We start from the raw sequence: 22,553 nt of genomic DNA on the forward strand, positions 1-22,553 counted from the left end.
TTCTTTACATAATTGCTTATGTGGACAGTATTTTACTGATTGTCCCATAACGATACTCACGTTTTCTCTGTCAAAGCAGTCCTACTGAAATGAAGGATAAGTTGGTGGAGTGGATCTGGCTTTTTCTCTTGTTCTTCCTCCTCTTCTTCTTCTGCCTCACTGGATTTCTGGGGAAAAAGAAAAATGACAAATATTAGGATAGCTGCCAAATTCAATTTTGTAATGAAAAATTTTCTGGGTGCAGCCAAAAGTTCTTAAAAAAACAGGACTTCCAGAATTCTTTTCTTATGATGGTGATATTCTCCATTATTAGATGACACCCAGTGTCCAACTGTTTGCTCAAGAGGACAGGAAATAAAGTGTGAAGGGCTTGGAGGGGGTGTGATTTATTTTTCATTGACAGCTGAAAAATATTTGCTATTTTTACAGACTGTCCAGGAATATCTGGATGGTTGGCAACCCAGCTGGCTTAAGTGTACAAGTAGTTTGGTGTTACATTCTAACGAAACCACAGTAATTTGCACATAATCATTTTGCATTTATGGTGAAACCTTCTACTATCCCTACTTACAGCCAAGTCATCAATCATCCTGTCCTCAAAGTCATGAGCTTCACTCATAATCCAGGAGTGTTTATAGGCTTCCAAAAACATGTTACAAGCTCGGTGTCTGCAAAAACAGAAATTCAAATGTAATATCCTATGTTATGAATTGAAGCGGTCAACGTGTAAAAATGGCTGGTAAACTGCTAAAGTACCATAGCTTTTTATACACACGAATTGGAGCTGTATATCAGAATATTGGAGTAAATTCTGCTGTCGATCATTTAGACATTAATCAAAACAAAATGCAGGATCTAATTAGAAACAAAGCTAAATTGCAGTTTGAAGGTAGACATTTGTGCTATATGTGGACAAAGGGATTCCAGATAGGTAAAAAATAAACTTTTCTTTCAGTTCCATTTGAGGATTTGAACATGCAAATTATTCAGTCATTTGTATAATACTATGAAATACTTCTGTATTATTAAATTTTATTGTCCTGTCGGAGTTGTACTATTAAGCCTTGTTTCTGGGAAGAGCTAGCTCCTATTTAACAGTTAAGATGCTACGGGTGCCATTCACTAGTCCATCTAAGGGGGTTAAACAGCCTGGATCAGAGTTTTCTTTTATCCTTTCCATTGCAGCAGGATTCCCAGCTGTATATAACAATATGGAATTTGTTCAGCTCTTGAGCTCGCTCCAAACAACTGTTTTTGACTTCTGCTGAACATGTATGGCAGATGTTAGTAATTGGTTAAAGATGCAAATACTTTATTATAGAAATATCAGTCAGATTTTATTTTTTTTATTCACCTGGGAAGGTTATATAATGGAGTCATCCTGAAGCAGGCCACTACAGCACGACGACGTTGCTTGGAGAGAAGCTTGTGCCATACGGCCTTCTTGGACTTAAATGGATGTTCAGTCTGGTAAGCAAAGAGGGCCAAATCAGTGAGGACAAATGACATAAGAGGTGATGAACATGCCCCAAAAAAAGAGGATAAGACAAAGATAAGATAATAAACATTCAAAGTCTCTCACCAGTTCCAGATGGAAGAGCACTGCAGAGACTTCCTGTACACGCTTCACTATCTTCTCAGGATTATTGGAGTCTTCTGCTTTCCCTGACATTTTGTTATAAAGGGCCATTTGCCAACGCATAGAGGAATTCTCACACTGAATAGAGTGAAGAGATGGGATAGGATATGAGTCTATAATAGCAAGGCACAAGGGCTCAAATAAATGGCAAAGCCATGTGCTGAGGTCCATATGGGTTTGTACCATAGAGTCATAGGCACTTGAAGTGCCGCTATATGGCACCTCTGTATAGTACCATATCATAAACATATTGTACCCTACATGTCAATTAATTCCATATTATTATCATTAATACTTTAAGATTGGCTCAGAATCCACCGACCTTGCCTTGAAGGTGAAGATTATTCTGCAAGAATTCCCTCACTTCTTCATCTGTGTCTTTCTGTAGAGAAATTACAAAATAAACCCAACGAGCGACCATGATCAATGAAGACAATATTAAAATTTTTAAAGACTACACTAAATGTTTTCTGGGATCACACCCACCAATGCATAGCGTGTCTTGGCCAATGAGATCAACTCTTGGTCAGTTGGGGAACACATGTTTAACCCAATTGGAAGCATCTTTTTGAGGGTGGCCACAATCAGTGATGTCTGAACAGAGTACCGATCCCCACGCCGTTTCTTCTTTGTGCGTTCCTGATCAGAACCACCAGACTAAAAGGGAATGGGAAAGTTAGATCATTTAGTTATGGAATGAGATGTTTGGAAATATACAGTGCATGCAACTCAGCGCAAGTATGACACCAAAGAAAAATCAAACACCTTAATCAGATCATCAATCACAAAAGGCATTCAAATCTCATCCATTGAGCCATGAACCGTAATCTGCTAAGGGGCTGTTTAGCAAATATTGGAAGCTATTTAAGCTAAATAATTTTTTGCCAAGTTCTAGCCAAAACCATAGTACACCACTAAGCTTCACTCTAAGAGTCAATTCTTCCCCCAAAGACATGAAATAATGAAATTATAGAATTAATTCCTTTAATCTAAAATGACTATGGTTGACAGTATTAGGGCATTATGACCATATCATAGAGTCTTTATGATGGTAGTCGTCAATATACCCATGTCTTCTACAGTTTAACATTAACTAATATTCTCATATTGCAAGCCCTATTGACTTTTATCAAATTATTCATCATGATACCAATAAGATAGACGGTCTTCAAATTTAGGTCACAAATGAGGTAGCACATACAATATACAGTGATCTTTTAATATTTTGTGCTACAGAGTGATGGATGGTATGACAAGAAGTATGGAAATAGTTTACAGCATTATGAAATGAGCATTCAGTTAACAAGATGGAAGCCAATATGGTCAAAGGGGTCGTTTTAGGATTTAATATTATATTATGCTGTTAGATCCAAAAAATGAACAATTTTTACTTTTCTTTTTCACATTTTTTAAGCATTCCTGTGTATTAATATTACTGTTACATACTTGTTATGACGCAAACTTGTGTTTTATTAATCGCTTCTGAGGAAGTCATTGGTGATCACAAGAGGATTTAAGTATGAGATTCTTACTGCTCTATGTCCCATGAAGAAGAGAAAGTTGGGTGGAGATATTGATCACATGCGAACATTTGCCCAGGAAATTTGGGTGGTCGCTCAGAGAGTAGGGTACACCATGCTAAGTATGTAACAACTAGTAATGACTATACAACAATTCATTTTTTCAATAATTTTTGTAATAGGAAAATGGTTTATTTCGCTAGATTGAAGAGAAAACAATATAATATTGAATCTAGGGACAGCCCCTTTAATCTTAAAAGGAAACACACATATGTGGGTGAGCATAAACATCTAAGAAAGTAGATAATAATAGGAGAATGAAAGAGTATGAGAAGTAGGATGCTTGAACCAAGGTTATCATGGAGGATAAAGGCTGAAAAACTCACAGGAGATACATGCCATATATATTTTTGGAAGACACAATTAGATATTTCATTTTTTTTAAATTAGGATTAATGTTTCGGAGATTAGAAATCATTGAACTGTAAAAACAAAAAAGGAGTAGGGGGAAAAAAATCAACCATTAACAAAAATTAAAAACACAGTGGGAAAAAAGGTATTTGTATATGGGAAAACTTGCAAAATCGGTAGTGCATCAAAGAATTGAGAGGTCTATAATTTTTATCATAGGTACACTTTACCTGTCAGAGACAGAATCTTAAAAAAAATCCAGAAAATAACATTGTATGATTTTTACATAATTAATTTGCATTTTATTACATGAAATAAGTATATGATGCAATAGAAAAACAGAACTTAATATTTGGTACTGAAACCTTTGCTTGCAATTACAGAGGTCAGACAATTCCTGCAGTTCTTCACCAAGTTTGCACACACTGCAGCAGGGATTTTGGCCCACTACTCCATACAGATCTTCTTTACTTGCCCTGGCTGTGTGTTTTGGGTCATTGTCATGCTGGAAGACCCAGAGGCGACCCATTTTCAATGCTCTTAGTGAGGTAAGGAGTTTGCCAAAATCTTGCAAAACATGACCCCATCCATTCTTCCTTCAATATGGTGCAGTCGTCCTGCCCCTTTTCAGAAAAGCACCCCCAAAGCATGATGTTTCGCCCACCATGCTTCATGGTTGGGACCGTGTTCTTGGGTTTGTATGTATCCTACTTCTTCCTCTAAACACAGCAAGTAGAGTTAATACCAAAAAGTTATTTTTTGGTTTCATCTTCTTCCATGCCATCCAGATGGTCATTGGTATACTTCAACCAGGCCTGGACATATGCTGGTGTGAGGAGGAGGACCTTGTGTGCCCTGCAGGATTTTAATCTATGACAATGTAGTGTGTTACTAACGGTAATGTTTGAGACTGTGGTCCCAGCTTTCTTCAGGTCATTGACCTGGTCCTCCCATGTAGTTCTGGGCTGATTCCTGACCTTTCTCAGAATCATCCTTACCCCACGAGGCGAGATCTTGTATGGAATCCCAGACCGAGTAAGATTGACAGTCATCTTGTGTTTCTTCCATTTTCTAATAATTGCGCCAACAGTTATTGCCTTCTCATCAAGCAGCTTGCCTGTTGTCCTGTAGCCCATCCCAGACTTGTACAGGTCTACAATTTTGTCCCAGGTGTCCTTAGACAGCTTTTTGGTCTTGGTCATGGTGGAGAGGTTGGAGTATGATTGAATGTGTGCATGAGTTCAAGCATGTGCAATTAATACAGGTATTGAGCACAGAGTAGGAGCGCTTCTTAAAGAAAAAATAACAGGTCTCTAAGAGTTAGAATTCTTGCTGGTTGATAGGTGATCAAATACTTATTTCATCCAATAAAATGCAATTTAATTATGAAAAAATCATACAATGTGATTTTCTGCTTTTTATTTTTAGATTCTGTCTTACTCAGGTGAAGTGTACCTACGATAAAAATTACAGACCTCTCCACTCTTTGTAGGTGGGAAAAAGTCCAAAATCGGCAGTGCATCAAATACTTATTTACCCCACTGTATGGTTTGTCTCATGATAAATCTCCTATGATATGTACTGTATCTGTCAACGATGAATAAGACCAGATGAGATGATGATGACAATGATGATGACTTGAAGGTACGTAGAAGAAGTGATGAACCTTTACAAAACATGACTACAGCATTATAAATTATGGACAGACAAAAAATATGGTGAGGTCATGAAGATGAATGACAAAGATTATTGACTCCCATGAAGGACATAGTATTTCTTGTCTGTACAGGAGAAATATTAGTAGAAGAAGACATGATATTGATATTTCCAGACAAATGACAATATATGAATATATAGAAAACAAACAGGTACAATAAGACAAAATCCTTAGGCATCTGTCATGATCCATGCTGGACCATGACTGATATAATGAAAAGTAACCTTTTTTTTCCTTGACCTGTGTGCTCGGACTTGGGTTTGCCCCCGGTGGCCATAAGGATTATTACACGGTGGTGTCTTTTGTTCTGTTTGCCCCCGGTGGCCAGTATGGTCATCGCACTGGTGTTTTTAGAGATAGTTTGGCCCCCGGTGGTGGTTAGTGTAATTGCACGGGAATCACTAACAGGTGTGTTTACTCAATAAAGGTGTGTCAGTTGTGCTCACTGACATTGTTGATATTGTTGGTTTTTTCCAGCCATGCTGGGTGAAGGAAGGAGCTGAGGAGAGTCCAGGACAACTCAGTCAGAGTACTGGAGTGGCAGCAATGGTGTCAGCGAGGAGTTTGTGTAAAGCTGTCATGATCCAGGATGGGGTTTGTCTTTGGCCCGTCCTGGTCAGACAGGGGTTAATTGTTTCTGCCTCTCTCTGGCAGAGGGCGGCTATTTAATGCTCACTCGACCTAGGTCCAGTGTCAGTTATACTCCTGCCCTCGGCTGAGTTAGTTGACCTTGTGCGAACGTGTGCCTTGTGACTGTGATACTTTATGCTTGTTTGGTTTTGACCCAGATCTGTCCCTGTTACAAGTTCTGCCTGTTCCTTTGAAACTGCTCTGCTATTCCCGTGTATGACTCTTTTGCCTTGGACCTGACTACTCTCTGACTGCCTCCCTTCTACCGCGCTGCTATCTCTGTGTATGACTCATTGCTTACGTTCTGACTATTCTCTGCTTGCTCCTCTGGTATCACTCTGCCCTCTCGGTGTATGCCCCCCCGCTTGTCTGACCTGAGTTCCCCTAATCTTCACTCCAGGATTCCTGTAATAGAATCCTACAGTCATTTACTGCAGTAGGACGCTAAGCCACGCCCCCTGTGGTCACATGATCATAGGTCCTGGTACTCTATACTACCTTTAGTGTCGCAGGTCCCGTGCTCAGAACTCTCACTACAGTATTGGACCCTGCGCTCTCCCATAGTGTGGGTAAGTCACCCTGCTCTGCGTGGCAGTTTGCCGATGCTAACAGGGTCCTGACATTAGAGTCCTGACAAAAGCATAGTGGAGTGGCAGCTATGGTGTCAGCGAGGAATTCGTGTAAAGCATGGTGGAGTGGCAGCTATGGTGTCAGCGAGGAGTTCGTGTAAAGCATGGTTGAGTGGCAGCTATGGTGTCAGTGAAGAATTCTTGCAAAGCTTGGTGGAGTGGCAGCTATGGTGTAGAGCTGCACTCAGTTGCTGGACTCTTTTGCTGGAAGCTGCACTCAGGTGCTGGACTCTATTGCTGGAAGCTGCACTCAGGTGCTGGACTCTGTTGCCTGGAGCAAGTGCATCAGAGCAAAGCTAAGTGTTTCCCTGTTTGTCACTTTTCCTCATGTTGGTGTTAGTACAGCGGTGGGGCCAGTGCCTGCACCACCCAGCTCCCTAGTAAGGAATAAGTGTAGGGTGTGCTAGGGTGACAGGTATCCTGATCGGCGACAGGTGAGGTGCCTGTATAGGGAATGTTAGGAGTGTTAGGGACACTGACTCAGGGGAGTGCAGGAGGTCTCCACATTCCCCGTTCCCTATCGCAGGGCCCACCATTGTAAATGTTTCCCTATCCCCTGTGTCTTCTTGTATTAGTTACCGTCCTGCGGGCCGCGTCACACTGGACAATTACACGTGCCGTGTCCTGTTGTATTAGTTACCGGCCTGCTGGCCGTGTCACACAGGATGGGGCACGTGACAGAATCTTTCCTATACGCCCTCAGTGCCTTTTCTACTGAAAAACATAAGTGACGAAGATTAAAAGGAAGTTTGTCAGCAGAAAATGACTGTACAAACCAAGCACAGGTGCTCAGTGCATCCTTGGCAGAGCCGAGCAGTTCATGACATCTCACCACCTACTTATTTTACATCTATCCCATTGTTCAAAGTAGGTGCGATGGTTCCCTAAACGGTTTGGACATGCCAAGGATGCACTGAGCACCTGTGCTTGGTTTGAACAGCCGTTTTACGTAGGCAGCCTATTTCTTCTACTCATAGAAAACCTTTATTCATTTGATGCATACATGCAATATTATGTCTGTGTCTAGAAGATATAGGAGCTTTCCTTTGTGGATTTGTGGAGTATTATAATAAATATTAACATCAAGTGAAACTACGGACAAACTTTCAGAATAAATAAACTGGAGCTACTAGGGTCATACAATCAGGTCAAATATTCCTTTTACTCTAGTCATTCAGAAGTATTGGATGTTTAACCCCTTAGTGACAGAGCCAATTTGATACTTAATGACCAAGCCACATTTTTACCACTATCACTTTATGAGGTTACAACTCTGGAACGTTTCAACGGATTGCAGTCAGTGATTCTGAGAACGTTTTTTCATGACTTATTGTACTTCATGTTAGTGGTAAAATTTCTTTGATATACTGTAACGTTCGTTTATTTATGAAAAAAATGGAAATTTGGCAAAAATTTTGAAAATGTTGCAATTTTTGTACCCTTAAATCAGAGCGGTGTCACACAAAATAGTTAATAAATAACATTTCCTACATGTCTAATTTACATCAGCACAATTTTAGAAACATATTTTTTTGTTAGGATGTTATACAGTAAGTTCACCAGCAATTTCTTATTTTTACAACAAAATTTACAAAACCATTTTTTAGGGACCACCTCACATTTGAAGTGAGTTTAGGGGTCAATATAACAGAAAGTACCCAAAAGTGATACCATTCTAAAAACTGCACCCCTCAAGGTGCGCAAAACCGCACTCAAGAAGTTTATTAACCCTTCAAGTGCTTCACAAGATTTAAAGCAATGTGGAAGGAAAAAATGAACATTTTAGTTTTTTCCCAAAAAAATTATTTTGGAACAAATTTTTTTTTATTTTTGCAAGGGTATCAGGAGAAATTGGACCACCTCTTCACCAGCAAGCTAGACAAATACTAGAAATTAAAACTAATAAACTTTATTTTAAATTGATTGAAAAGGGACTTAGTCCATTTTAAAAAATGCACATGTACAAAAACACAAACACAAACAAAGAAACCGCTAAATGCGGTAAGACCAAACTTCAGAAACTTTCCGGTTTACTCTTAGTGTCGTAGTCCAAATAATACACAGGCACTCCTTCAGAGTATCCGCTTAGTATAAATTTGTTTGGAACAAGCACTCTCTTATAGTGCCGTAAATTGTCTATATTAAATCCATTGCTTTTAAATCGATGTGTTACTTCTGTGTTACATCCATCATTCAAACTCACAATGATTTTTGACAATTTTTACAACAACAGCCTATACTATACACAATGGCATGGCACACAGTCTGAGATTCTTCAACTCGGTGTGAACCTATACATTGCTCTACTTATGCAGTTCACCACCTCCACAGACTTCTTTTAGAAAAAAAATCTCATATATCATGGAGAGATCTCACCCGAATATTTCTCAGTAACGGGTTCCTCCATGTGACGCTCCCTTCTCCCTACGCGTTTCACCGTCCAGATCATCAGGGGAGTCTCTGGGTCAAACTTAATGCCTTCATGGAAAAAGTGCCATCACAGGGCTGTTCATTTGCTTGCTTTTTATAACATGCACTCATTAGTATGTTCCCGCCTCCTACAAGTAGGCCGGGTGTATGCCCATGACCACTTCCTGTTGATGCGTTACCATAGTGATAGACCTATTGCTCATATGTTTCCAATACAACCTTCTGACTCATTCAAATTAAACCCTTATCACAGGTGTACTTAGACATATTACTAATCTATGATTGCGCAGGAATCAACCTTCTCATAGGGTATACACTCATGCGCGCTCTTTATACTTCGTTCAGCTTATCGGGTTGCCTGGTAACGCGCTGACGTCACTCCTCTCTCCTTCCTTTCTGGCGTGGACGCACCGCGCCTGCGCGCTCTACCGTGTCAAGTCCAACCCTCTTTCCTATGTCAGAGCGCCTATTTCCTCCCATCACTGAGTCACCATCCAGGGGCACACCGCGCCTGCGCACTCCATATGCAGCCGCTTCTTAAAAGCTCCATCCTCTGAGTGCATATAATCCCATCACACGGTTATCACACGGGAGCATTTGTATATCTATCTACCCTTCACATGCGCTTCATCTAACACTTTCTTTGCGTCTGTCAGCTTATGTCAATTTTCATATAAGTATAATCACTGTGCCCCACGTAAAGCCAGATCCCTGTATAGGGGTTAAAGGGTAGTGGGGTTACTCTGGAGGGAGACCGAAGGGGTTACACCTTTTTAATAGGACTTATGGTCTCTTTTTTTGTTCCCTTAAGTGTGGGGTAAGCCGTTTAATAAACTAAAGTGAGACAAAGAGACGACAAGAAGCTTCGTCTCGAAGGTAGATGTATTAAGTCCAAGTCAAGTACTGTACATAGTCCTAGGTGATCGATTGAGATAGTTGAAAAGAGAAAATCAAGAAGTATTGAAACAGAGTTTTTTTATTACTTAAAGATCTCAATATCGGAAGATGAATTTGTGAAGTATGCCCAAAATGACTGTTATGTATTAACTCCAATATCTTATACAAGGGTAAAATCTATGCCCACATGTATCCTGGGGATTGTAGAGGGAACACTTCCGTTAATAATAGTGATTAAAGTATATATATGCCATTTACTATCAAATAGCAGGGGACTTCTGCCATATAACGCTAAAATATGTTAATTGTAATTATATGCGGTTATAGATCGTTATTGACTTTGTAAAAAAATACTAAAGTCTTCATATACTGTCGCTTCGTTAAATAACACTGATTATACTTATATGAAAATTGACATAAGCTGACAGACGCAAAGAAAGTGATAGATGAAGCGCATGTGAAGGGTAGATAGATATACAAATGCTCCCGTGTGATAACCGTGTGATGGGATTATATGCACTCAGAGGATGGAGCTTTTAAGAAGCGGCTGCATATGGAGTGCGCAGGCGCGGTGTGCCCCTGGATGGTGACTCAGTGATGGGAGGAAATAGGCGCTCTGACATAGGAAAGAGGGTTGGACTTGACACGGTAGAGCGCGCAGGCGCGGTGCGTCCACGCCAGAAAGGAAGGAGAGAGGAGTGACGTCAGCGCGTTACCAGGCAACCCGATAAGCTGAACGAAGTATAAAGAGCGCGCATGAGTGTATACCCTATGAGAAGGTTGATTCCTGCGCAATCATAGATTAGTAATATGTCTAAGTACACCTGTGATAAGGGTTTAATTTGAATGAGTCAGAAGGTTGTATTGGAAACATATGAGCAATAGGTCTATCACTATGGTAACGCATCAACAGGAAGTGGTCATGGGCATACACCCGGCCTACTTGTAGGAGGCGGGAACATACTAATGAGTGCATGTTATAAAAAGCAAGCAAATGAACAGCCCTGTGATGGCACTTTTTCCATGAAGGCATTAAGTTTGACCCAGAGACTCCCCTGATGATCTGGACGGTGAAACGCGTAGGGAGAAGGGAGCGTCACATGGAGGAACCCGTTACTGAGAAATATTCGGGTGAGATCTCTCCATGATATATGAGATTTTTTTTCTAAAAGAAGTCTGTGGAGGTGGTGAACTGCATAAGTAGAGCAATGTATAGGTTCACACCGAGTTGAAGAATCTCAGACTGTGTGCCATGCCATTGTGTATAGTATAGGCTGTTGTTGTAAAAATTGTCAAAAATCATTGTGAGTGTGAATGATGGATGTAACACAGAAGTAACACATTGATTTAAAAGCAATGGATTTAATATAGACAATTTACGGCACTATAAGAGAGTGCTTGTTCCAATCAAATTTATACTAAGCGGATACTCTGAAGGAGTGCCTGTGTATTATTTGGACTATGACACTAAGAGTAAACCGGAAAGTTTCTGAAGTATGGTCTTACCGCATTTAGCGGTTTCTTTGTTTGTGTTTGTGTTTTTGTACATGTGCATTTTTTAAAATGGACTAAGTCCCTTTTTAATCAATTTAAAATAAAGTTTATTAGTTTTAATTTCTAGTATTTGTCTAGCTTGCTGGTGAAGATATTATTTCTAGCTAGTAGATCATTTGCTGAAAACAGAAATTGGACCACAAAACCTCTTGTGCAATTTCTCCTGAGTATGCCGATGCCCCATATGTGGGGAAAAGCCACTGTTTGGATGCATGGCAGGGCTCAGAAGGTAGGGAGCACTGTTTGACTTTTTGAACGCAAAATTGGCTGGAATCAATGGTGGCGCCTAACGCCAACAAACCCCTAAACCTAATCCCAACCCTAACCATAACCCTAACCACAAACCTAACCCTAACACACACCTAATCCCAACCCTAACCATAATCCCAAACCTAGCCCGAACCCTAAACCAAACTTTAGCCCCAACCCTAACTTTAGCCCCAACCCTAACCCTAACATTAGCCCCAACCCTAACCCTATCTTTAACCCAACTCACTTTAGCCCAACTCTAACCCTAATGAGAAAATGAAAATAAATACTGTTTTAAATTTTACTATTTTTACCTAACTAAGGGGGTGATAAAAGGGGTTTGATTTCTATATTTTTTATTTTGATCACTGTGATCAAAATGAACCAATAGGAAAAATGTCCTATTGTTGCTGGGTGCCGGCCAGCAAATCTCGGCAGGTGCACTGCACATGTGCCCATCATTTTCTCCCAGAAGACACCAGCGGCCCGGGGGACTTCACGAGGGGTTGCAGGGACAGCGGAGGTACCTGGGGGGGATCAGGGGACCCTACTTCTCTGTCCTCTGATGTGCGATCACATCAGAGGAGAGAGAAATTAAAGGGAAAATCATATTTTTTTGTTCGCATCAAGGATCCTGTTCAATCTCCTGGTGCCATGCCCGTCTACTAGAAGGATAGAAGAAAAAAACTACCTGTGCATCCAGTTCCTTTACTTTCTTCCCCAACTCTTCAAAGTCCTTGCAGATTATCAGTAGGTCCTTCCTTGCCGTTTCATTGGTGCCAACATGTATCAGAAGAAATGGGTGGACGTCCTTGGAACTGATGAGCTTTGGTATCCTATTGGTCACATTCTTGATCTTCGCACCTGGGAGGCAACAAACTTCTCTTATGGTTATGTCCGGTCTGCAGATGGCTGCTTCTGTGCCTCTCAGTAGTGAGTCTCCCACCACACCACTCTTCTTCGCTTCTTGGCTGTAATTTTTGTTATCACTTCTGGGTGTTGCTGTGTGCCCTTTTCTTCTTTGCTTGCTGGTAGTGCCTCATCCTTAGGTGTGCCATCTTCGTCCTTCACAAGGCCTTGGTATTGGTTTCTCAGTTGCGTGGTTAGCGATGTATCCATGGTCTTCTTGTTTCTTTTGGTCACATCATCACATGCTTCCACTCGTCTGCTTTTGGAGAATCTCTGACACTTTCTTCACCTTCTGTGACCAGTAGTGATGCTTCTGTTCTGTCTAGGAAGCCTTCATTTTCTTTGATGAGTTTCAAAGTTGCAATTCTTTCTTCCAGACCCCGCACCTTTTCTTCTAAAAGGGCCAGTAGTCTACACTTCTGGCAGGTGAAGTTGGATTCTTCTTCTGGTCGATCTGTGAACATGTAGCACATGTTGCAGCTCGCCATGTAGGTTGTTACATCTGCTATGTTGCTCCTAGATCCTGCTGACTTGCTGTGTGTCTTCCTTCTTGTGTAATCTACTGTGTGTCTTCTTCTTGTGTAATCTACTCAATCAGCCAAGCTTCCTTGCAATAATGTCCTAGAGGCAAAAATTTGCATGCTGTAAGGTGGTTTGGCGATGCTTTCCAAGCAACTGGTCCCGGCTGTACCCAGCGATCTTCTTGCTGAGGGAGACTCTTCGCTTTTCCCAGAAGGCACCTGGAATATGCAAATTGTCCTCCTCAAGCTTTAATCCCTGGTTTTCACTTTCAGTTTACTCACTAAGGCCGGGGTCACACTTGCGAATGCAATGCGAGAAACTCGCGTGAGTCTCTCGCCTCAATACCCAGCACTGCCGCCGGCACTCTGGACCGGAGAGTTCAGCTGCATAGAAATACATGCAGCCGCACACTCCTCCATACTCCTTTGGTGGTGGGGGGCATCAGGTGACCACAGTATTAGCGGCTGATTGGCTGTAGAAGTTTCTTCTGGCATACAGAACATGACTGCTGCAGTCAATCTGCGGCTGATGATTGACTGCAGCATCACCTGATATCCCTTACGGGAAAAAAAAGCAAGATGCTTATCGGGGTACACCGACAGTATAGAGAAATAACAAGAGTCTGGTAAATTAGAGATTTTGTTTATTTTATTATTTTAGCACTGTCATGAGTCCGCTTTAAAAAATTTTGTTGGCAGTGAACAACATTTTTAAGGGACTAGAATGTAAAAAGCAACTTGGAACCCAGTATTTAAAGCATTAGTTTGTTAAAGACCTTTTTGAGACATTGGATTTTCGGGTATGAGTGCTATCCGTGTTTTTCATGGATAGTACTCGTACCTGTGATAGTCCATGGGACCATTGATACATTGATATGTCAGTGATTTAATGCGGATTTGGATCATAATTGGCAATGTAAGTCTATGAGTCCATGGAAAAATTGGACTGCACTTGGATGACATCTGAGTGCAGTCCGATTTTCACAGACTGTCGGAAAGGAGAGAAACTTTTTTTTCTTCACTTACGAAAACAACTAATAACACTCAGATCACATACTGATCAACCTCTGATCTCCAAAAAATCGGTCCGTTTTGCTCATAGAGGAAAAAGCAGACATCTGAATGAATCCTAAATGACATATAATTGATTTACTTGTGAAATATCGTCATTGCCATAGTGCATTATTCATCAAGCAATAGATATATTGCTGCACCAGTAGAACATTTGTTTTCCATAACATTTCTGGTCTTAGCGCACACATTAATATTTTTATATATATTACCGAACATATGTCCATTAATTGATATGAAAGTAGACTGCATTTCTGTTACGAAATCATTGGCAGAATTTGCAATTTTAAGAAAATAAAATAAAAAAAAACTTCTGAAGAATTCCACAGAAAAACATCACCCTCCAAGGCAGACACAGAAGAATACAATAAAGCAATTAAAGAAAAAAAAAACAGCAGATTTTGGAAGGGTGCAGCCTTCCTGCACCTCGGCTGTTACCCACATCTGTGCCCTCACTCTGTGCCAACACATTTGACGTGCCATGTGTTGCTCAGGCAGAAAACACTCAGCCATTCCTGTCTCTGGAGTGGCTGTAGATAACATGCAAAATCATCTGTCTATCTGACCTCCTTTCACTTTTTTGACAAAAAAAAAGGAAAATGACTCATGCCAACTCCTCTCTGAGAAAAATCTGCAACATATGATCTAGTTTGGTAATTATCATCCTTAACTAGCGGTATATGAGCCATGAAGGTGTCCAATTATCACCCTAGGTAAATGTGGACTTAGGATAGGTTGGCCTCATAATCCTTTCCAATGGGCAATAGGCTGAAGGGTCCTGCTAACCACTGCCTCGTTTGAGGGACTGCGCCGATGGTGATGTGCTATGCTTGTAATTAGATGTAGAATACAGACAACCTAAACAGTCCAATAGTTAGACCTCGTTTTGTAAAACGTGGCTCATAAAATTCAAGAAATGTATAATTTTGTTTAATTTATTTTTTTATGTATTTTCTAATCTGGTGTAAATTCCCCTGTTCTCCTCAATCCGACGTTGTTTCTCTTTTGTTCCTGCGCCTCTCCGTTCCTGAGATATGGCCCCCTTTTATTTGTATGTAATGCTAGTATTTTTTAGTTTAGTGGGCGTGGTCATGAGAAGGCGCCAGTAGAGCCAGTGTTCTGGACCGCGTCCGCTTAGCAATAAAGATTAGATTTACTTAAAATGAAAAGGAGGCTATATCTTGGAAATGGAGAGGCATAGGAACAAAAGAGAAACATCGCCGGATTCAGGAAAACAATGTCATTTACATCAGGTACGAAAATTACATATATATGACATGTGATAGGTCCTCTTTAAAGTCACCTATTAAAGCGAACTTTAGGGTTTAAAAAGTGTATTCAACCTTGAGCCATGACCTTCAAGGTGAAGGTAAAGGAGCGGACTGTGTGATGGACTAAAAAAGGCCCAAGTCATTATCTACAATGATGTAATATCAGAATAAACTGAACCATAACTTAAATTCCCAACATTGTGCCGCCCCTCATAGTAATCAAAGATGCCGGATATCCTACAAGAACTTTCAGGCAGTAAAGTGAAAGGAGTCCTTAAATTATTATTATAGGACCAATTAAATATTTGCCTCAGCTAAGAACTCTACAAAGAGCGGCCGACACTGTACAGCGTTGCACAGCACTTCAGTGAGGCAAGTGAAAGCAGGACAGACAGACGGAAGTAGCCATGCTTCCCACACAGGCAGAGGGCAATAACGCAGCAGCCCCACCACAAGAAAAGAGGTTGACTGCTGACCTGGCTGTCTCCAGACTAACAAGGGAACAAAGAGAGAAGCACATAAGTATGTTACAGAATAAACTGGAAATGAAGAACATCTAATAATCAAAAAAAGTAATAAAAAAAAAGAAAAGTCAAAATGAGTATGTAAAATTAAAATATACATAATACTAAAAGATTCATGAGAAATTCATAATCGGAATCAAAATTAAGACTAGTATCACCAGACAATACACCAAGACTATCTCCGATGGCCGCTCAAGAACGTAGCTTGGTTGTCATCTCGATCATTGCTGGTTCTATAACCCTTCATGTTATGAAAAACCTACCTATATAGTGTAATTCATTATATAGGAGTTGGCATCATACATTTGTTTGTACTTAACATTATTTTTAAATGATAAATTACTATGTAGTATGTGGGAAAATATGGTAAGTGTCAAAACAGAGGATGGGATTCGTTAGAGGACTGTAATTATGGTGGTAGTAGGTACATGGAGGTAGATGTAATTCAAGTGCTCATTGAAGAACTGTATGGAGATGCTTCTAAATGGTCAACCCACCTTGGACATTTTGCTTTTGCTGTCTGCGGTGAGGAAGGACATGTTGTTGATTTCGTTCTGGACCACAAAATTCTGTTCCTCTCGTTTAAAGTTCTAGTTGAGAAGGGGAAATATTAATTTATACCTTTTTCATACCATAACTGATAATTCTACTTGAAATCTTACATTTTCAAAAAAAAAAATATTTTTCCTACATGTAACCTATAAAAAAATGTAGTGTTCTTTTTTTCTCCAAAAGTTAATGGTAGCATATTGAAGGCAACTTACAAGGGCTTTTGGGCTTCAAAGAAATGTAAATTAGCTCTCCATTGAAAGTAAAGTAAACTAGCAAATTTGTTTTTCCTGTGGAGTAATGCCAGTGAAATTCCATGTCTCAGTTGGTCTCCTTAAGGATAGCCAGTTCTCACCATGCTGAAAAGCTGCACCAAGAACTTCTCATTCAGCCAAATAAACTCTGCTCTGATTAAGTGTAAGTATCATGAAATATCTTTCTATAGGTTGGTGTCAGACTTGCCTTAGTCATGCCACAAGGATTGTTAAATATATGATAGACATGTAGGTCTCATGTCAGATCAGGGTGTAAGGAACAGCCCTGAGAGCTGAGCTTGCTCCATATAGGATGGGAGTTGGCTATGATATATTTATATTAGTATTTAGAACTTACATGGGACTTGGACCAGAAGATGAACACTTCTCCAACCATGCGGAACAGTTCTTCTGCATCACAGTTGGGTACTGTCAGCCAGTTTGCTCTAGAAAAAAAAAGTAATGCAATGTATTGGTAATGCCAATGTCACTCCAGGTTGCAATAAGATATTTTGTTGGCTCATTAGGATAACGCATTAAACATTGATCTTTTTACAGTCACTTAGTGGCCTGTTGGTTATTATACCTGTTGTTGTCCACATAGCGGATAAGTAGAGGATAAAGAGCGTAGAGGTCTCGGCACAAAACAGAGAACTCATCACGAATCAAACTCTCAGAGTCTTCAGATTCACTCTTAGCTTCAAGACGGAGCTGATCTTCTTCTGCCACAACTTTGCCTGCCCGTTTTTTCAGCTTTTCCATAGTGGGAATGAAATGGGACCGAAGAAGTTCCGGCTTTGCTTTGCTTACAATGGGTTGGGCAAACACTGGTGGAGAAACATTTTATATGTGTTGTAATCTTGGTGTTCTTGACTACCCTACAAAATCAAAAAACTAAGCCTTATAAAATACCTGCTAGCCTTTTCATCCAGGAGGCCTCATCTATACCAAGGTTGTTAACAACAATTCGAAGGATGTTTCCCAGAAGTGCATTGAGATGTTCAGAAGTGACACTTGTGCAGCAAGGTGAAGAATCATCTGGGATGTTCTCCGGTCCTCTTTCCCACCAGCGAGGAAGATAATTACACAGCATAGGCAATGTTACTTCAATTACATGAGGCATCTCTGTATATCGAGCACCAGACTCAGCCAACATCGAAATTTCCTTAGTCAAAGTCTGGAGATCAGGGATGTCGGGACACATTTCTTCAACAGAGTTTGGAAGACCCAGAACTTATGGAAAATTTCAAAAAGTGCAAATTAAAAAAAAAACTGGATGAGAAGTGATTTTTTTTTAGTGTTTTGTTCTCATACTTACTGGCACGCTCCCGAGGAGATTTGGTGGTATAAACCGAGTAGATATTATACTCATTCAGATGTGGTTCCAAGAAAGCCACAGGCATGGCAGCGGCAAGCCTGGCCAGACACTCTCCCAAAGCTGGACGCTGTCTGACATAGGACACAGATACAAATTTTACATCTTGAAATTTCCTTTTCCACTATTTGCATTAATTGTACATGATGAACGCTCTTACTTTTCAACATAGGGGTTCTTGGTGGTTCCCAGAGAGTAGATACTGCACAAAGTTCTGTAACAGGAGACTTGGACATCATCCACTAATGTGACAGAAGAAGCAACTTGTCAATGGTCTAATGCAATTATAGGCATTGTACAGTAGGGAGGACATACAGGCACGTGGAGGCCACACACAATACTGAGCATCTTTTCCTTGTCATGAGGCATTTCCACTGAAGTTGGATCAGCCTGTAATTTGATTTTCCACCTTGATTTTCAGTATCATTCCAAATCCAGACCTCCATGGGATATTCATTTTGATTTACATTGATAATTGTTATGTTTTATTGTTCTGAACACATTCCACTATGTAATGAATAAAAATTTGCAACTGAAATATTTCATTCAGAGATATCCAGGATGTGGTATTTTAGTGTTCCCTTTATTTGTTTGAGCAGTGTATTTTGAATTTTTTTGTGTGTTTTACACCATTTAATGTGTGGTAAAGTGACCTGGCAACCTGATTTTTCAGACTACTTGTATTTTTTTTTATTTTAGTGAGTGAAAAAAATTCTGAACTTTGAAAATAAAATTTTATTTTGTGTCACCATTTTCTGAGAACCCAAACTTTTTTGTGTTTCTGTTGATGGAGTTGCATGGCGGATTGTTTCTTTTACATGCTGCCTAGCTGAATTTTTTTAATTGCATAATTTTTGGGTACTAATGACATTTTGAACTTTTTTTATTGCACTTTTTGTGTGTGGTGTGGTGACCAAAAACAGCAATTTTATAATGTTTATTATAGAGGATAAGCAACTTATATTATGAGATAAATTTTATAGACGTAAGAAACATTCTAAAAGGATATTTATTATTTCTTTATTTCTAAATGGAGAAGTTTTTCTATTATTTAAAAACTTTTCTTTTCACACAATCTAATCTGCAGCACATCAGAAGCAAAATCTGCATGGTTATGTGCTGATTTTGCTTGAAATTTTGAGATTCTACATTGAAAAGTATAAATACACAGTTAAGAAAAGCAGCAAAATTTGACATGCTGTGGATTTTAAATCAATTTCCACTTGGAAGAAAATCTGCAGCATGTGAGTGGCATATATAAAATCTCATTTGCTTGCCTGGTATTGTAAACTGCTGCAGATTTTACTTGCGCAAATCAGATTTGAAGTTAAAATTTGCAGCACTTCTGTCCTTTGTCGAAAGAACATCCACTTCTGTATTGTAACAGCAGTGACACTATGACACTTTTTGCCAGAAGGATCTGTTATAGTGAACTCAAGTTGAAAAGGGGCCTGAAATCATATCTTACCAGTTAGGTATTAGCTTTCTGGAGATAAGTCTTTAGTCCAGGGATTTGGATTCGGGAAGATTTTTTTTTACCTAAAATGCAGGATATTTGCTTCATGGAGTTTCAACCTTTCTCTGAATCAACATTGTTGGTATCAGAGTAATCATATTAATCTGCTATTCGGTAATGTTTGATAAAATATGTCTTACATATATTCACACCGCACATGATCTGGCAGTTGTGTTGACAGTACTCCAAGACACTGTGGCTTTTTGACCAAAGAAACAATGATTCTTGCTCATTTAGTGTAAGATACCAATTTATCTGTGACAGTACTCCGTGAGACTGTGGCTTTTTGACCAAAGAAACAATGTATCTTGCTTTTTTATAGAAATTTACTAATGCATGTGTGACGGTACTCCAAGAGATCATGACTTTTTGACCTTAACTAAAACAGTGATTCTTGCCTATTTAATAGAATTTACATGCCCAAAAGTTGATCTGTATGAATGGCTTGGTATAAACGCTGTCTCTGTAACTAGAGTCATATTGACCCTACACTTAAGTGTGTTGTCTGTGCTCTTTTGCCATACCTACTGAAAACAATTTGAAGCGGTGACCCTTTGTGGAAAAGGTTGGGCAACTCTAACACTGGAAAATAGGCTAGAGGGTTTTTTTGGCATTACAAACTATGTGTCACGAGGTTACCGCGACACTGTGGAGCCAGAAGACCGCAGCATCTGATTGCTCATACTCCGGCACTGAGAAGAAGCACTGCTCTTTCATTTTAAATGTGTTTATTTCTTCTGGCAGAACGGGTTAATCATCCATGTTGGGAATCCCTGTGCTCACAGCTGTACTTGGCTAGCCACTCCTTTTCCCTTTATAATCTGGGCTCTGTTACTAATCCTTGTCAGAGCTAGAATTTGCTGCATGGCTAACGGTGGGAGAGGAGCACATATGAGAAGGAGAGTTGAAGGAGTTATCAGTGACTGTTGCTTGGTTTGTATGTGTGGTAATTCCTTATCTTTCTCTATTTTGGTTTGTTCCCCTACCTCCACGCCTCGGTGCATTCCTCTGTTACATGTGAGTGAATATTTTGTATGCCTGGAGTTTTCTGTTAACCCTTGTCTTTGTCCCCCTGTCTGTCGGGTTGGTGTACTGCAGTACACAGTAGCTCCTCTCTTCCCCGGGTGGGGGAAGGGGACAGACAAAGGGCTGCTGTAGGAGATAAGGCAAGGGTGGAGGCCCCAGCATCTTCGCCATCTGAAGTATCTTGGGGAGCAGGGCGAGCTAGGGCGCCCCTTAGTGTTAGGGACAAGGAAGGAACTCCTGGTCCTGAGTCACTCGACAGCTGTGTTGTGACACTATGTTATTATATAAACACATTCGTAAGTCTATCTTGTCAGAAATAGTATTTGAGGTTTCTAAATGCCATACAAAGTCTATTTCTCTCAGCCTATTGTGTTTGACATGAACGTTTTGGATGACCCTTACCCAACGTCAAAATCAGTAACTTACATATGACGTCATCTCCAAATTGATGTTGAGCAATGTGCTCAAAGAGCGATGTCAGAACAGGCAAGAGGGCCACCGTGGTGTAATTGATATTTTGAGACACACCCTTGACCTGGGTTTTGGACTGAGAAACCTTTCCAAGTTTTAGATTTTCCACCATCTTCTCAATGTCCTCAGATGCACCCTCAAAGAAGGAACGTAAACCAGCCTTGACTATCTCTGGGCCAGATTTCATTACTGTCCTGTAGAGAAGATTAATTTAGAGACATATATTATATATTTTTATGTGAGCGATGAGATGAGTAAAATATGGTAATTATGCTCATATATACAACATTTGCATTATCACCTGGCATCCAGAGAACGTGCCAAGATGTGCAGGCAGTTGACAACAGCTGAAGCATCAGTTCCTGTGGGAATATTGGGAGACATTAATTGTAGTAGAAAGTCGTAAATCCCTTAAAGGAAACCTGTCAGCAAAATTTATCCCAACATAAATCTGCCACCACCATTGGTGACCTGAAAACATCTTTCTTAAGATAGAACTATTAGGCAGGTGTTGCACCACATACCTTGTAAGTGATACTAATTAAAGCTCCAGTGCCATATGTAAATCTAGACTCAAGAGTCCACTGGGTATATCGTGACCGTCTAGGAGTCCTGGTCAATGCTGGATAATCCCTTTTTCCAGGTCTTAAAACTGGTACTTGTGCAGAGTCTTTGACCTTGCATGGGTAGAGTAATGTATTTTGGTCTGTACATGCAGCAGTCCCGAGCTCTCTTCCGATGCATGCGCAAGCCAAAGTCTGTTACTTTCTCTGTGCATGCATTTGATTTTTTTGCAAATGTGTATGTAGGTGCCGTCCACATCATTGAAATGAGCAGGTACTAGCTTAGTAAAGACTGACCAGGAAACGTAAAGAAGACCAAATATGCCTTAGGTATGTGTTACCTTTACAAAGATCCTTTCTGGTGACAAATGGTAGGAACGATTTACAGGGGTAACAGGTTTCCTGTAACTTGACCCAAGCAAAACTCAAACATTTACAGCCCCCTTCTACACCACAAATCGAGAGGGGAAATAAAAACAAGTGGACCCAGTCAGTATGGCGAAGGGGTCAGCTCATGCAGTAAAGATTAGTGGAATGAGAGGACCTTCACAGCAGCAATATCTCACTGCTTACCGAACAAAGACACGCGGTGCCGTACCAGAGCTGCCATCTTACAGAATAGGCTAAGAAGGGTGAGAGAGGCAGGTATAGGGGAGAAGGAGGGGAAGAGACAGTGAAAGTGAGTCTAATGTACAGGATAAAACAATTCTATAAACCACAAAGGGAACTCTTATGTCACATCAGACTCTACTGCACACGTCCATTTAGAGAAATCCACATTCGCATCTAAAACATTCCCCTCTCTTGTCAATCAGATTCAATATTTC

General features: G+C 40.2%; 1 protein-coding gene across 1 annotated transcript in view; it reads right to left on the minus strand.

Annotated features, from left to right (window-relative positions):
- Positions 1-22,553, minus strand: part of RYR1 (ryanodine receptor 1) — a 212,965-nt gene that overhangs the window by 42,727 nt on the left and 147,685 nt on the right. The window contains exons 61-75 of the mRNA XM_073549100.1: positions 22,300-22,349; positions 21,465-21,525; positions 21,119-21,357; positions 18,311-18,392; positions 18,094-18,224; positions 17,688-18,008; positions 17,362-17,602; positions 17,134-17,221; positions 16,470-16,562; positions 2,126-2,296; positions 1,962-2,021; positions 1,583-1,717; positions 1,355-1,467; positions 572-668; positions 61-167 (exon numbers count right to left, since the gene is read on the minus strand). Coding sequence (XP_073405201.1) covers positions 61-167; positions 572-668; positions 1,355-1,467; positions 1,583-1,717; positions 1,962-2,021; positions 2,126-2,296; positions 16,470-16,562; positions 17,134-17,221; positions 17,362-17,602; positions 17,688-18,008; positions 18,094-18,224; positions 18,311-18,392; positions 21,119-21,357; positions 21,465-21,525; positions 22,300-22,349 — 1,989 coding nt within the window. The remainder of the gene's footprint in view (positions 1-60; positions 168-571; positions 669-1,354; positions 1,468-1,582; positions 1,718-1,961; positions 2,022-2,125; positions 2,297-16,469; positions 16,563-17,133; positions 17,222-17,361; positions 17,603-17,687; positions 18,009-18,093; positions 18,225-18,310; positions 18,393-21,118; positions 21,358-21,464; positions 21,526-22,299; positions 22,350-22,553) is intronic.

Source organism: Dendrobates tinctorius, unplaced genomic scaffold (assembly GCF_039654945.1).
Source record: "Dendrobates tinctorius isolate UK_male_01 unplaced genomic scaffold, ASM3965494v1 ptg000158l, whole genome shotgun sequence".
In the NCBI taxonomy this organism is placed as follows: domain Eukaryota; kingdom Metazoa; phylum Chordata; class Amphibia; order Anura; family Dendrobatidae; genus Dendrobates; species Dendrobates tinctorius.